The sequence below is a fragment of the Arvicola amphibius genome, chromosome 3, assembly GCF_903992535.2.
Source record: "Arvicola amphibius chromosome 3, mArvAmp1.2, whole genome shotgun sequence".
Classification (NCBI taxonomy): Eukaryota; Metazoa; Chordata; class Mammalia; order Rodentia; family Cricetidae; genus Arvicola; species Arvicola amphibius.
This window is the reverse complement of record NC_052049.1, coordinates 43,380,920-43,396,058: the sequence shown is the minus strand read 5'-3', so window position 1 is coordinate 43,396,058 and position 15,139 is coordinate 43,380,920. Positions and strand designations below refer to the sequence as shown.

General features: G+C 38.2%; 1 protein-coding gene across 2 annotated transcripts in view; it reads right to left on the bottom strand.

The window, feature by feature from the left end:
• Positions 1–15,139, bottom strand: part of Cwc27 (CWC27 spliceosome associated cyclophilin) — a 175,797-nt gene that overhangs the window by 59,554 nt on the left and 101,104 nt on the right. For both annotated transcript variants that reach the window (XM_038321639.1, XM_038321640.1), the window contains one exon: positions 12,107–12,204. In XM_038321639.1, coding sequence (XP_038177567.1) covers positions 12,107–12,204 — 98 coding nt within the window. The remainder of the gene's footprint in view (positions 1–12,106; positions 12,205–15,139) is intronic.

The following is a 15,139-nucleotide window of genomic DNA, read 5'->3' as shown; positions in this document are numbered from 1 at the left end:
CAGAGGTAGAAAAGTGGTTTGGGGAATTATTTATAAATAAGCAACCTCATTAAAATCTCTGTAATATGGGGTAAGTCTATGCAATGATAATTTGGTTAAAACGATCCAGCCTTAAACTAACACACACTTTAAAAATTAGAGATACACTCTGTTTAATTCTAAGAGACTGGTCTAGATTTCTAATTTTATTCTGGTCAATATTTGTGATAATAAATTTATTGAGCCCAAATGACAAAATAGAGCAACAAGACCTGTTAATTTGATATAGCAAGAACACATGAATGCACATGCAAATACAGAAATATATAAGACATTTATCTTTAATGACTATAATAATATTTTAAATTGTACAGCTAAGGATAACATTATATTCAGAGTCCAAAGGACTGAGACCCCTTCAAACCCCAGGAGTACTGATCACACTTTGGTTCCAGACTGACAGCCAAAGGCTTGTGGCTGAAGAAAAGCCAATGCTTCTGTGTAAATCTGAAGGCAGGAAAAGACCCAGGCTCAGCTCTAGGTAGTCACCCAGGAGAACTGCTTACCTCTGGATCCTTAGACTCATTAAGCTAGCAGACTTTCAACTGTTTGGATGAAGGTCAGCACTTGGAGGGCCACCTGCTTTACTCAGGCTAATGCACAAGTGACTTCTATCCCCAATGCCTTCACGTGCACTTCCAGAATATCGGCTGACCAGTAGCCTGTTCAAGTTGACATATAAAACTAAGCATTGTATCATACTGAAGGGCTTCTGTTTATTAACCGAAAACAGTTGGAATTCATTTTTCTGGAAGCAGTTGAAAGAAATATAAGGCACATAAATGAACAGACACTATGGCTGGGGAGGTGACTCTGTGACCTTGTCAGGCAAGCACGAAGACCTCAGTTCAGATCCCAGCACTCAGGCAGAAATCCAAGAGGGCCCCAGTGCTGAGATGAGAGACAGGCTGAACTTGGGAGCTTTCTGGGCCAATCGATCTAGCAGAAACTGCATGCTCCAGGTTCAGGAAGGGGCCTAGACTCAAGAACTGAGGTGGAGAGCAAGAGAACAGCTCATGTCAACTTCTGGCCTCCACAAGTGCACACAAAGGCAAGCACACACCAAGCACATATGTATGTATGTATGTATGTATGTATGTATGTATGTATGTATGTATGTATGTATGCGGTAAAACAAAACAAAACAATGGGGACAGTGGCGACAACTCCCTGAATCATTGGTTCTCAACTTTCCTAATGCTGCAACCATTAATACAGTTTCTTATGTTGTAGTGACCCCAACCATAAAATTATTTCATTGCTGCTTTATAACTGTAATTTGCTACTGTTATGAATCATAATATAAATATCTGAATATAACCCCAAAAAGGTTGTGACCCACAAGTTGAGAACCACTACCCTAACTGGACAAGGAAACACCCCAGTGACTGTCAAGACTGCAGTGCCTCAGTCAGTCTCCCAGTCCAAATCTACATGGAGAAGCTTATAGAAAATGGAGGAACATGGAATCGAGGAAGAAGAAATGAACATCACAAAACTAATCTCTCAGCCCCAAGTCACATAGTTCAAAGCAAGAAGAATGAGAACACAAAGCCTCCCAACTACATGGGAGCTTTGACATTAGCAGCTCATAGTAAAAAAACTGGATACTGTGCCTATCAACCCTTCTAAATACCACTGAAGACCATTAATATGAAGAACAACTTCTACAGGGAGCAACTGGTCAGTATACACTCACTACAGTGAAAGTCATCATGTACTCTCCACACTGAACCCCTGTGATAACCAATAAGCTCATAGAGCTGAGGGAACGGGCAATGCAGGGCCAGCAAAGTCCACCTGGTTCATTGGTGAACATTTTCTCATTCCCTTGGCTATGGAGCTGGCTCCTGAGAACTGTGATCATAACCAGTGAGTCAAGACTGTCCTGAAGTACTACAAGAGCTCACATCAAAGGCCCTAAGTCCAGGGCTAGGCTCCCTCTCTTATATCTGTGGATCCTATCCTATGGCTTAAATAGAGTTACCAAACAGGCAGCTTATCCAACATCACAGCTGATTCAAAACGAGTTTTTCTCACTTTAAAGGCTGTGTTCGTAACTGACGCTTGAAAACGGAGATCTGATAATGGTATCTGCCACCAATGGAAATCATAGCATTTTAATGATTTTTGTGTCTTGAATTCTTTAATAAAATATATATTTCTAATAGTTACGCTAACATGGAAAATATTGTAAAATTACCTTATAAAGCATAATTTCATTGTGAAAGGGAAGATTTTTAGTGGGAATATTTGAATTGGATTATTTGGATATTATACTAAACAAGCAGCCAAAGTATGAGAAAATGGTACTTGAGACATGTTAATGAAAACATATGAGAAGGAATTGTTAAGAAACTTTCCAGAGCATCAAATAAAGAGAATGAAAAGAACCCATGCTCTCCAGTTTAGGCTAGTGCAACCAGAAAATCCAAGCATCCAGATGCTCCTGCTGTGTGCCTTAGGCCTGACACAGAGTACACATTACATTTATGAAATGGCAGTTTCTGTTACTCATGTAGAGGACATGAGACTGAGTCATGTGACAACGGTCTTGGCTGGTAGGAAGAGTGTGAAAAGGAGAGGTGGAAAGAGAAAAGATGAAGGTATCCAATGTGCAGGGAGGGCCCTTGCCTTGCGAAGCACTTCACTGTGGGTGTGCTCCATCACTTCAGTTCACACGCACATCTCTCCTGCACTAGCTCCTTAAAATCATCCACCACTTCCGGCTCTTGCAGTCTGTCCGTCCCCTCTTCCACAAAGATCCCTGAGCCATGAGGGGAGGGCTGCGATAAAGGTATCTTATTCAGGCTGCATACTCCAAAGTCTCTCAGTCTCTGACCACAGTTCAGCTGTGGGTCTCTGTGTTCATTTCCATCTACTGTAAGAAGAAGCTTCGAGTGAGGGTTGGGCAATACACTGATCTGTGAGTAGAGCAAGTGCCATTAGGAGACAATTTATTGTTGCGCTCATTTATCAGATTAATAGTACTAGGTTTTCCTCTGGGCTCATTTAGCCTATCTACGTTCCTATCTCATTAGAAGTGTTGGGTATGGGTTCTGTCTCAAGGAGCATGTATAACATCCAATCAGAAAGTGGTTGGTTATTCCACTAACATTCTTGCCACTATTGACACTAGTGGGCACATCCTGCAAGCAAGTCTTTATTATAGTTCACAAGGTTTGTAGCTAGGCGATACTGATGCCGGGAGTGTGCAGTTAAGCATTTCATTCCATGCTGGTCTGCAGGTAGCAAGGTCTCTCAGCTTCTGTGTTATTGAAGGACACCATCCTTTAATGCATTGGACATGATGCTGTGCTCTATCCCTTCATGTACTGAGGAAGCAGTGCTTCCTTTTCTAAAGGTGATAACATTGTTCTCTCTAGATGCTTTTAATGAATCTTGATATTGAACATATTATAAACCTAGGTTTACTTTTTAAAAAATCTTTTTAGGCTTCTGAGACATCTTTAATCTTGTGACATGACCTCTTTCATTGGCTAAAGAGAACTCTGACTCACCAACTCTTCATACCTTTCCTTTGATCTGAATTTGAGTAGACACTTAGTAGGTCTTCATTCTCCAAGTATATTCTTTCTTTTGGCACTGAATTCTACAAATATTACTTTTCTTTTTTATCATTTTTATTGAGGTCTATATTTTTTAAATATTATTTTAATAGTATCTTTCATTATACTAATATTCTTTATAATGGTGTTTAATTTGCTATCAAACCTGCTGGATTTTTAATGTTAGCTATTATACTTTTCACTTTCAGGTAATCTCTTTTAAACTGGCTTGTTCTTTATATTTTCACATCATTTTAGAAGTAGGTTAGCTATACTTAACACTTTTTGCCTGAATAACATCCGAGTTTGTGTGCATCTGAGCCTGATGTATGCTTTTTCTGCTTTCAGTCAGGGTGATTGAATTGTGTATCTATCTCTCTCTCTCCTCTCCTCTCCTCCCCTCCCTCCCTCCCTCCCTCTCTCTCTCTCTGTGTGTGTGTCTGATGAGCATGGGGTACCCAATTTTATTTTTATTTTCTCGGCTATATATGATGAAGTCTTTGGCCCGTATTTTGTTAGATCCTTCATGCCTTCAGAAGAACTTAGGATTTGTATTCTCTTATGAGAACATTGTGAGACTTCCAAAGTCAACGTTCAATTCAACAGTACAGCAAATGTCCTTTGGGCTAAGCCAGACTAAGTGCTTCACACGTTTCTCTCAGTTCCTACCTTTACTTTCCCTCTGGTTTGAGTATTATTGACCTTTTGCAAGTCATAGGAGCATATGAGAAGCTGCTCTAACATTCTGTCCATGGTTTTTAGTTGTCTTTCATGGGAAGTTCAATTTAGACTTCTAGTTGGCCATGTTTCCAGAAGTTGATGTTTTCCATTGTTTTTTTTGCCATTCATTTCAAAATTATATGTTTAATCTCTAGAAAGGTACATATTTAAAACAGTAATGTGTTAGAGAACTCTTCAGTTTGCTGAAGGGGATTTGGAAACAATTATTCAAAATCATAGAAAAGTATTAATAAATAAAATTTTAACAAGTTGTCTAAATGCTGGCTCACACTGAAATCATGAGTAGTGGAAACAGCACTGGTCTGGGGGCCAGGGCACTGGGGTTAATTCTCTGACCCTGCTGTGTGGTGTTCACTGAACTCGGCAATGATTGACCTGTGGCTTTCTTTACATAAGTGGGGAAGTCAGGTGATTACAGACATGTAATGCAATACAGCTAGAGCACACTCGAGAGCAGTCTCTGGTACCCAATTCATTCCTCGAGGCTACCTCAGAGTCACATTTTAAGTGTTCAACAGTTTAGTCTTAAGTAGGCTTCCACCCTGCTATGCCACTTTCTAAAAACAGTAAACAAGGAACAGTGTACAATGCTCTTGTGTCACCAAAGTCATTTGTAAATGATTTCCTAGTATCTGGATGTTAGTTTTGAGAACTTCATCACTTTTTTTTGTCTATTCTGACATTTCAAATGGTCTTAGGTAACCAATAAAACAATTTAGTGATTACCTGATTTTTAAGAAAAATAATACTGAGACAAGAGCTGCAATTACAACACCTGGCAGGAGTTTATGTGAAGAATTCTGCAAATGGAACTATTTAAAATTGTCAGCATATTGCATCGTGTAAGAAAGCCAGTTGACATAGTGCAGATCAAGCTGCCCTGCATCTCTTCTCAGATAACGGGAATGCAGGTGCACACTGTGGAGCTGGGGAGACTCTTCTCCCAATGTAACTGAGCACTGCTGGGTGTTGAAGGTGCTCAGCACTCAATGAGCTACTGTGTGCACTTGTCACTCATGGCAAAAAATTTCACAAAATATTGCATAAAAGAAAACATCTTATTTAAAATAAGATCTTGACATCAGTCTGAAAAAATCAAAAACTCCATTTCCAACTGGGAATACTATTTATTTATTTTTTATTTTTATAACATATTTTAATAAAAAATTATTATAACCTTACAGGCCAAAATATATATACTGTGTCAAGAAATGTTTAACATTAGACTCTATATATACTGTCAAATATTCCTAGTGGATTGTCATTTTTGTCAGTAGCTCCTCATAGGATTCAGCAGCAACTTGTAAAACTTATAATTTTAATGCATGTCACATGTTAAATTATGTTGAATACCCACATCATCACTGTTGCCATGAATTTGAGAAACCATATTCCGGATGATATCATGAGCAGTGCCATGGTTGCTTCCCAAAATGGCAGAAACTTGGAGGGATTATTTGTTGCATAGTGGGTGTATTCAGCTGGATTGGTAGCACTGAAATACTCATTAGCACTCTGAGGGTCAAAAGCATCACCTCCTTGTTGTGATCGTGGCCGAGGAACTGGTGGCATGCAGGGAGGAAGAGGCAGATTTATGGGCCAGGAATACTATTTATAATCAAACTTAATGATATTAGTTCTTTCTGCGAGAATCTAAATATGAAAACAAAACAATTAAGTACACACACATACGCCCCACCATCTCTATTACTTTCTAACTGGAAAAAATCTATAATTATTTCAATTTAGAATCCAAATAAGCTAACCCAACTCTACTGTTTTCTTGCTGCATTATTAGAAGCTATTTGAAAAAGGAAGAGGGACATACTACCAAATCAATTAGGGACAGATTAAAAGTAAGCATTTTTATGTTTGGCGTGGGCAATGGAGATAATTTAGTTCTCAAGAACATAGACCTCGGTTGTCAACAGTGCACAATTTTACACCCAGAGCTGAGAGTCACGAGGAGTTTTTTTTCCTTATACATACGGTTTCTATATACACCATGCTCAGTGCTTTATGTTGGCTACAAGAACTGAGAATAAATATTTCTAAAGCAAACTTATCACTTAAAAGTTGTTGGTCAGTTTCAATAAAAAGCATGTTACAGAGTCTAAGAAAATCACATTACTAGGGCTGAGGTATGTTTCTATCATCAGGACCAAGTTTGGGCAAACGTACTACATATTAACCACAGTTGTGCTGGTCAACAGGATTATATGGGTGATCTTTTCTATCTTTGTGCTCTTTTACAATTCCAGTATTTTCTAAAGGATATGTTACTTAATCTTGATTCATTTCTTTTTCTTTTCTGATACAGGGTCTCATTATAAGCTGGCATTACAGCTACGATGCATTACTCTTGTCAAGATACTTTCTTTTTCTGTTCACTTACATACTTATAATTCATTTCCTCTCCAGACTTTTCATTAAAAAAGTTACCACCTAACTTGTAAAATCCAAATGAAAAGCAACACCAGAAGTCAATTTTATCACCAATTAATTATCGATCTTATATTTAAACGTATTACCTCCCACAGCAATCCCATGCACAAGCCAGGATGATTTATAGTGGGATTTACAAGACCCCAAGGCTGTAAACTAGAATGTCCTGCAGTAAATCTCTTTTGACATTGCTGGTATCTAAACCAAACACTGTGTTCCTTGTTTACCTAAACTGGGGTGTTTACTCTCAATCTACTACAGATTCTGTAATCAACCAAGAGAAGGAACTATTTCTGCAAGTTGTCTTCTGACCAACATGCACGTTCTGTGGTATGTTTGTACCCATATGCATACATGCACACATACATGGAAGTAATAAAAATGAAAAGTAAATACAAGTGGCAAAATTATGTGTTTTTCTTAAGTGTACTTATGTCTGTTAACTGATAATATTGTATGGCTCAAGGGATGGCAAAATTTATTTTTATCTATAATGGAAGACTAGCATGAGGTCAGATTTCAAAATAACTTGCCTAGTGTGATAGAACACATTTAAAATGACTAGGGTAAAGTTATCAGTTATGAATATGAATCTGGTCCAGGAACTGGATAAAAATAAAACCCATAGAAATACTAATTAAAGCCTAATCTAAGATGGCCATACCCCACAGGAAACACCACACCTATGAGAATACCTGGTTGAATGGGGGATGTCCATTCATGCAAGACTCAAACTAGCATTTTAACGCACAAGCATTAGGAAGCAAGGCTTTCTTGGTCTTTCAAGTTTCTTCCCAAGTGTGTTTTAATTCAACTGCCATACCCTGCATTCTAAAGAACGTATGAAGAGTCTGTCCCCAGCCTATGATCAGACTTGCCAGATGCAATCATAAAGCCAGGACTTTATGTCATTGGGCGCTTAAGAAGGTGCACACGTTCACACTTTCAGACAGAGTGTCTTTATAAAACTACGACTGACAAGCATGAAAAGGAATTTTGTTTAAAGGATTTTAGAATGTTTTAAAATGGCCATATTGACTGTGGGATTTTCATAATACTAACAGTACTAAAACTCATATTTTCAATTTGTAGGTTTTAGGCAGGATACAAAATAAAGGCAGGAACAGCTATATCCTTTTTTCTTCAAAATTTAAAATTATTATTTTTAACACAGCAATGTAATTTTATTAAAAGTTTTCTCAATAATACGAAGCCAGAGTGTGTGTAAGGGGTTTTATTCCTAAATTTACAATAAGAAAACAGAGATTTAAATATTTTTCCTCCTAGTAAATGAAATTAAGAGTTTTCTTATTTTCTTACTTATTTTGAGAATATATAATTTTCCAAAATTTCTTTTAAAAATTAAAATACTCCTATTGTATGTGTATGTGTACATGTGTACATGTGTACATGTGTGCAAGGCCATTCGTGCACCTTTGGGCTGCAGTGTGTGCTGTCACAGGGCGACTCATGTGTGTATGTGTGTGTACGTGTGTGTGTCTGTCTGTGTGCAAGGCCGTTCATGCACCTTTGGGCTGCAGTGTGTGCTGTCACAGGGTGACTCTCTGGAGCTGATTCTTACTCTCCGTCTACCCTTACAAGGACTCTAGGGATTGGATTCATAGTGTGCAGTAAGTGTGCAGTCAGTGCCAGTACCTCCTGAACTCTCTTGCTAGCACCCAAATACTCATATAAAGAATAGTGCTACTATATCAAGAATGAAGTATTACAACTAGAATTACTATCGTTAATGCATGGTCTCTCCAGAACAGCAGGTACAGTAACACTGATTAGATGAAAATTCATATGGACAGATCTATATTACATAAAAATTTGCCATTCAAAATTATCTGAAGGTTTTAGACTATTGCTTACCTAAGTTTATTAATGAATTAAACTGTAATACATAGCAGACATGTTTAAAAGAACAAAATCATCCAGTTCCCAGAGTACTCAGATAACTGGGTCTTGGACTGAAATCAGACACTTTACGAAAGCCAGCCCCACAGCCATGTAGCAACATCACCTTTCCTGAATAGGTTCATTGGAATATTCAGCTCAACTGTCGTACAACTCTAAAAGCCAAGGTCAAATAACACTTTCCAACTCCTTTTCACGAGTGGACCTTACCATACAGAAACACACAAGAACCCCTGAATTTCTTCTACAGTTCCTGTGCCTCTAATCTCACAATATCTGTTTGCTAGGAAGGCAGGCTGAGTTCAACATATACTGAAAGATACTCAAATCCAATTTTTTTCTATAATCTTATGTTTAAGATGGCTTGTGGTATCACTCATAATCACAGGAAGAAGTTCCATTTGTCTAAAAATTACATAGCAATACTTTTTTTCAAATATAAAGTGGAGTTTTCTGAAATGCACAAATCTTTCAGAATAATCATTTTGCTATTATCATCCCACCAACACCTGTCAATTTCAAAAATTCAAAGTAGGTTTAGAGGAACTATGATTTCAAGACAAAGGTAATCCATAATGTGTATCATAAACAGGTTCTGGGAAAGGCTGCACCAAACTACACATAGAGCACATATAGTGATGATAAAATACAGTTCATGCCTTGATGCTCTTTTATCACAAGAGTCTATGTAACTATGGTCCTATGGGATACGATACCCTCTTCTGCTGTACAGAGGTACATACTGACAAAACACCCACAGACATAAAATACATAAATAAATCTTTACAAAAAGATAAAACAAAATAGCCCACTTAACTATTTAAGCATAACCAGCAAATTATCTCAAAGTTCTGATTCCTGGAGCTAAAGAGATGTCTCAGCAGAACTTACTGTCCTTCAGAGGACCCCTTCTCAGTGTTTCCTTCCTAGACCCACATCAGCTCTATCCAGTTGCCTCTGAAGTGTGTAGTAAATTTGCTGTAACATGTTACTTTGTGCAGACAGCTTCAACCTAATGTTTCTGTAAAGCATGGAGTGTTTTCATCTGTTAGATTTTGAAGTGGTTACTGGGGTTCTGCTTAAGAAAATGCATCATGTGTCTAGCCTTCAACAATATATGTGCCAATACAAAACGGTAGTATATCAATTGCAAAACATATCATTGTAGGCAGTAAGAGTAGTGCCCAATAACTGTCTAAGGGATGTAATTCAGAAAGTATTTGTACTGCATCTCCCAATGGCTTGAAATGAAGGCAGTCCCTTGATGAAAAATTCAGGTCCCTGAGGTATATATTTGAATAAGTTGCTAAAACTTTAAATCATCCATAATAGTCCAAATTGTAAAGGAAAAGATGAATTTATTCATGGCTAGCTCATGTAGTTAAAATATAATCCAGAGTAGAAATAAGCTGTATTAGTAGAATAGATGTGAAATAAGTTTAGTAAGGATTAATTTATATGTAATTTCCCAAAGGGATTTTTCTTATATTAAAAGCATGTTAAATATGTGATAGCATTTCTGTTAAACAGAAAGGTGTTTTCCTTTTATGATTCATTTTTGATCTAATATTTAGGAGTACCCACATGTGATAAAATCTCTGCTAGAGCAGGGTGTGGGTTGGCAACAGGTGGACCCTGCTGTGTAGCGCAAGGCCTGGAAGGAGAAGAGAAGTGCAGCAGATGCCGGCATTGCTGGTACTGCCACACTAGCCTGCACCAGACATGTGGTGTGCATCCGTCTGCTTTTGAGATACCAAGTATACTAGGGAGAGAAGGCCTGGACTGACTTCCTGGTTTGGCCTACATGTAAATGAAAACAAGTCATGTTAAAGTCTTGTGTCATAATTAGAGATTTGTATGAGTAATGTTTTTCATCATTTTAATTTGTCTTATATCATGCAGAAATAGTTGGACTTGTCTTAAATATGAATGACAAAACCAGCTTCCAAAAAATGGGTCATCTCAATGTTTTCTAGTCTTTCAGAGTGATCTGTTTTAAAAATTGTTTTATTTTGAAATGATTTTAAAGCATATTTACTTGATTTCTAAAAACCTTGAGCATTTTTTGTTTGTTTATATTAGTGTGTGTGTGTGTGTGTGTGTGTTCACACGTTTATACACGCACTCTCTACAGAAGCCACAGGGGGCATTGGATGTCTTGAAGTTGGAAACTACAGAAACTTGGATAGCAACACAGTACTGTTTTGATGAGCTTTAAATGACTTTCTATTCTAAACTTTTTATTTATATCTATTTCTATTAAACTGTCTTATTATAGAGGAAAACCAAACATAAACGGGACAGGTAAGGTGGCTCAGTAGGTAAAGTGCTTGTCACAAGTATGAGGACCCAAGTTAGCACCCCCTGAAGCCACATAAAGCAGGTAAGGTGGCATTCATCTGTATCTTCAGTGCACCGCTGGTGAAATGAGGGACAGGGACAAGGAGAATCCTGCAAACTTCAAGACCTTCTGGCCCCAAAGTACACAGTGGTGAGCAACAAGAGACCATAACTCAAACAACATGGAAGGCTGAAACTAAGATCTGAACTTGTCATCTAACCTCTATATACCTCCCTCCCTATGTGCATGTGCAGAACGCACAAATACACACATGCACATACATGTTAAAACAATAAGAGCAACGACAGCAGCAGCAAAAATCCAATAGGTATTTAATGCCATTCACATCAACACACAAATGTTTGTATGGGTCCTAGCATAGTTCTAAAATACTTAGATGTCTTAAAGCACAAGCAATCAATACAAAAAGAATGAAGAGTTTCTGTGCACTTTGAATCCAGTCATGTATTTCAGCCACACTGTCTTATCTGGTTTTAAGTGCTCTGTAAGTTCTCATTTAGCTTACTTAAAAGCAATAATTACGGTCCTGTTTGCATCAAATTTATTTCTCAGAAAAATAATCTCCTTAAACGGAGATTTATTTTATTTGGTAGCTTTCCAGAGCAAGTGTAGGAAAAAAACCCAAAACCTCCAATCATGATGCAGGAGGAAGGAGAGAAGGGAGAGGAGAAAAGCAAGGAGGCAGGGAGGCGGTAAACATGGTTATCAAGAGACAGTATAAGGGCCAAGGCAATGGCTAATTTTCTAGTGTTGATGTGCGAGCATGGGCTCTTGAGTTTGGATCTCCAGAACCACAGAAAAGGCCGGGCATGCTGGACCACACCTGCAGACCAAGAGACAGAAAGGTGGAAACAGAGGATCTATGGAGCTTGCTTAGACAACCAGTAAGCTGCAGCTTACTACCTCAAAACATAAACTGTCAGCTCCTGATGAATGTCACCGGAGAGTGATCTGTGGCTTACACACACACACACACACACACACACATAAACATTAGATAAAAGATTATGTAACCTGTCAAAGCCCTTACCTTCACTTCCTTTCTCTGCTTTTGCTGAAGTCTCCTTTTTCTGTTTTGCTGCTAAGAGTTCCCGCTTTAGCTGCCTTGCTTCTTTTCTGAGCTCTTCACTATGAAGAAAAGAAGATGCATAAGTTTATAATATGCTGACAGAAAAACCGGGCTAGCAAAACCAGAACTGTTTATTTCTAGGTGCACTAAATTAAAAAAAAGTCAATAATATAATTAATTTTCTGCTATGTACATGCATCTGTGGATAGGTAAATGACAGTTCCTAAGTTGTCACTTTCACAATAATAGCCTAAGAACCCATAAATAGTTTCCTTCTCAAATAACCCTAACCCCTAACCCTTAACCATAACCCCTAACCATTAACCCTAACCCTTAACTCTTAACCTTAACCCTTAATCTTAACCCCTAACCTCTAACTCTAACTCTAACCTACTAAACATTAGAAGTGGTGGTTTGAATGAGATATTCCCTATAGTCTCAGGCATTTGGATGACTTCATTTATTAAGCAATTACTTCATGGTAGATTCATAGTTAAAATTTTAAAAAATTCATTTGATTTTTTAGCTCTCTAGACATAGTTTGGTCATTTAAGTTTTCTCAGTGCTTGGGAGGCTGAAGCAGAAGGAATGTGGAGATTTAAAGACTGTCAAAGCTATATGGTGAGTTCCAGGCCAGCCTGGGCTACAAAGTGAGACCCTGTTCTAATGTAATTCCCCAACTCCAATTTTTTAACTCATCTAATGCCACGGTTGACATGTAATTTCCTCTTCTGTGAAACCTTCTAGGTCAAAATGTTCTGATAGCTTACATGTTGTATCATGTCTTAAAAGCAAATGCTAATTTATAAGTCATTAGCTAATTTATAAGTCATTCTGCAACACTGTTTTACGGCAGAAAATTCAAATTTACTTCCTGACCAAAATTATTAAGTATTTATGTCATTGACCCTAGTTTTGCTATTGTTTATTAATCCCCCAGGGGTCATGGGGATGAATGTTTGTTCTCAGTCATGGTAGAGGTAAGGAAAGAACCTTGAAGAGGTAGGAAGTCCTTGGGCTAACTGGAGGGGGTTTTCCTTAGAAGGCATTGTGTCACTCCAATTTATCTTTGGCTTCCTGTTTCAAGACATAATCTGTCTTTTAAACATGCTTTCAACACTGATATTAACCAGGTAACACAGCTAAGGTAGGGGTCTTCCCAAAGCTGTTAGGATGTTTGGCCTTTTAGCACTGAAAACTATAAGCTGTATAAAAATATATCCAGATATGTATGTATATATCCATCCATCCATCCATCCATCCATCCATCCATCCATCCATCCATCCACTCACCCACCCACCCACCTACCTACCTACCTACCTACCTACCTATATATCTATCTGTAATGACTAATACAAACCCTTAGAGCCAATTGTGATTAGTTAGAGTCAGGCAAGCTATATTCTTAAAAGACAAGTATTCACTCTATTTACAGGAAAGCCAGACTGGATCAAGGATGCTCACAAAGACTAGAAGCTTAAGCAGATACCACACCCTGACCTTATGTTTAGATAGTTCTACAGTGATCAGTCTTGCGGGTATATCCAACCTGCAGCCCACAGCCCCCTGTGACAAGGGCAGTTATGAATTCAGCTAACACAAAATTACAAACCACTAAAAATATTAGGAGTATTTTTTGCAATTTATTTTTGTAATATAATTCTACAGTTCTTGAGCATGAACTTGGTTTGCATGATCATATTGTGTCACCATGTCAAAAGGATGGACACCTCTGTGTATAAAATTTCTCCGTGGTTCTGAATACTCTCGCAGTACTTACTAACAAGCTCTAGGTTTATCAAAGTGCAAGGCCTTAACACATGCATGCTTCAGTTCTTTCATCCTTCTACAGAAACAGCCCCATTCTGGGTCTACTTGCTTTCAAGATCATAAATTCTGAAACTGCCCTCTCTGATTCAAGTTCACTACCTTTTATATGTTTTCAGTCTTTCGTTTCTACTGAGCTTGCTTGCAGCCACGAAGCCAATTCCTTAGCTTACTTCATGGTTTGCCTATAGCAATCCCATTAGCATTGTATTAATTCTAGATACTGTACTGACAGTCATTTTGCTACTGTCCTCATCAGAGCTCTTAATTTCCTTACCACCTGACCCTGTGGATATGACATAACTGCTCAGGATAAACTGAATATGGTTCAGGCTCTCCCCCATCCATTCAGGGGCCTGTTCTAAGAGACAAACCTCTACAGAAAAGGGTAACCTTTGCCATGAGATGCTGCCTGGAAATTTGCCCTTGTAGTGAATGCCCCTGATACTCCAGTATGCACTCAGGTTTGGGATCCAATGTTTAGCTTTCTATTATAAAAATTATCTTTCCTCCTTTACAATCAAGTGCTCTTACTCACTAATCTTTTCATTGAGCAAACAAATTCAAATTTCTCTACAGTCTGCTGAAATCAAGTGATTATTATCTTTACACATGGACTCCATCCGGAATGAGCCGTTTATACACACAGTCTGCTTCACAATCTCTTGCAATCTACCCCTCTTATGGTCTCCTAAAACTGTTTCTGCACTAATCCAGTTCAATGGCCTATGTTCAGGTCTCCTCTTTCCAGATGGTCTCGCTGCCATTTAAGATGTTAACTACTTCCTGTCTGAAACTCCATCTGAATCCAACTTTTCAGCATTTTGGAGCATTTAAAAAGAAAATAATTTTGTCTAAGACATTTTTACATATTTTGAATGTATTAAGTCTTCCCTATCTGATGTGTACTTTATTCTTAAGGAGTATTGCAACTCTGCCTGCCACATTTCGAGGACTCTGATCTAGATGAACAGCAGGTCAGATGGCTCAATATACCCACTCACACACTCTCACATAGAAAGCATACACCATCGGACAAGTCTATGTTTTCATGTGTCTGGTGGTGGAACTCCCTCAGGACTGCTCTTCGTTTCTACTGGATCAGCACTAACGTACACATTACACATACAGTACTTCCTCTTGGCACTCACCAGCAATGCCAACTC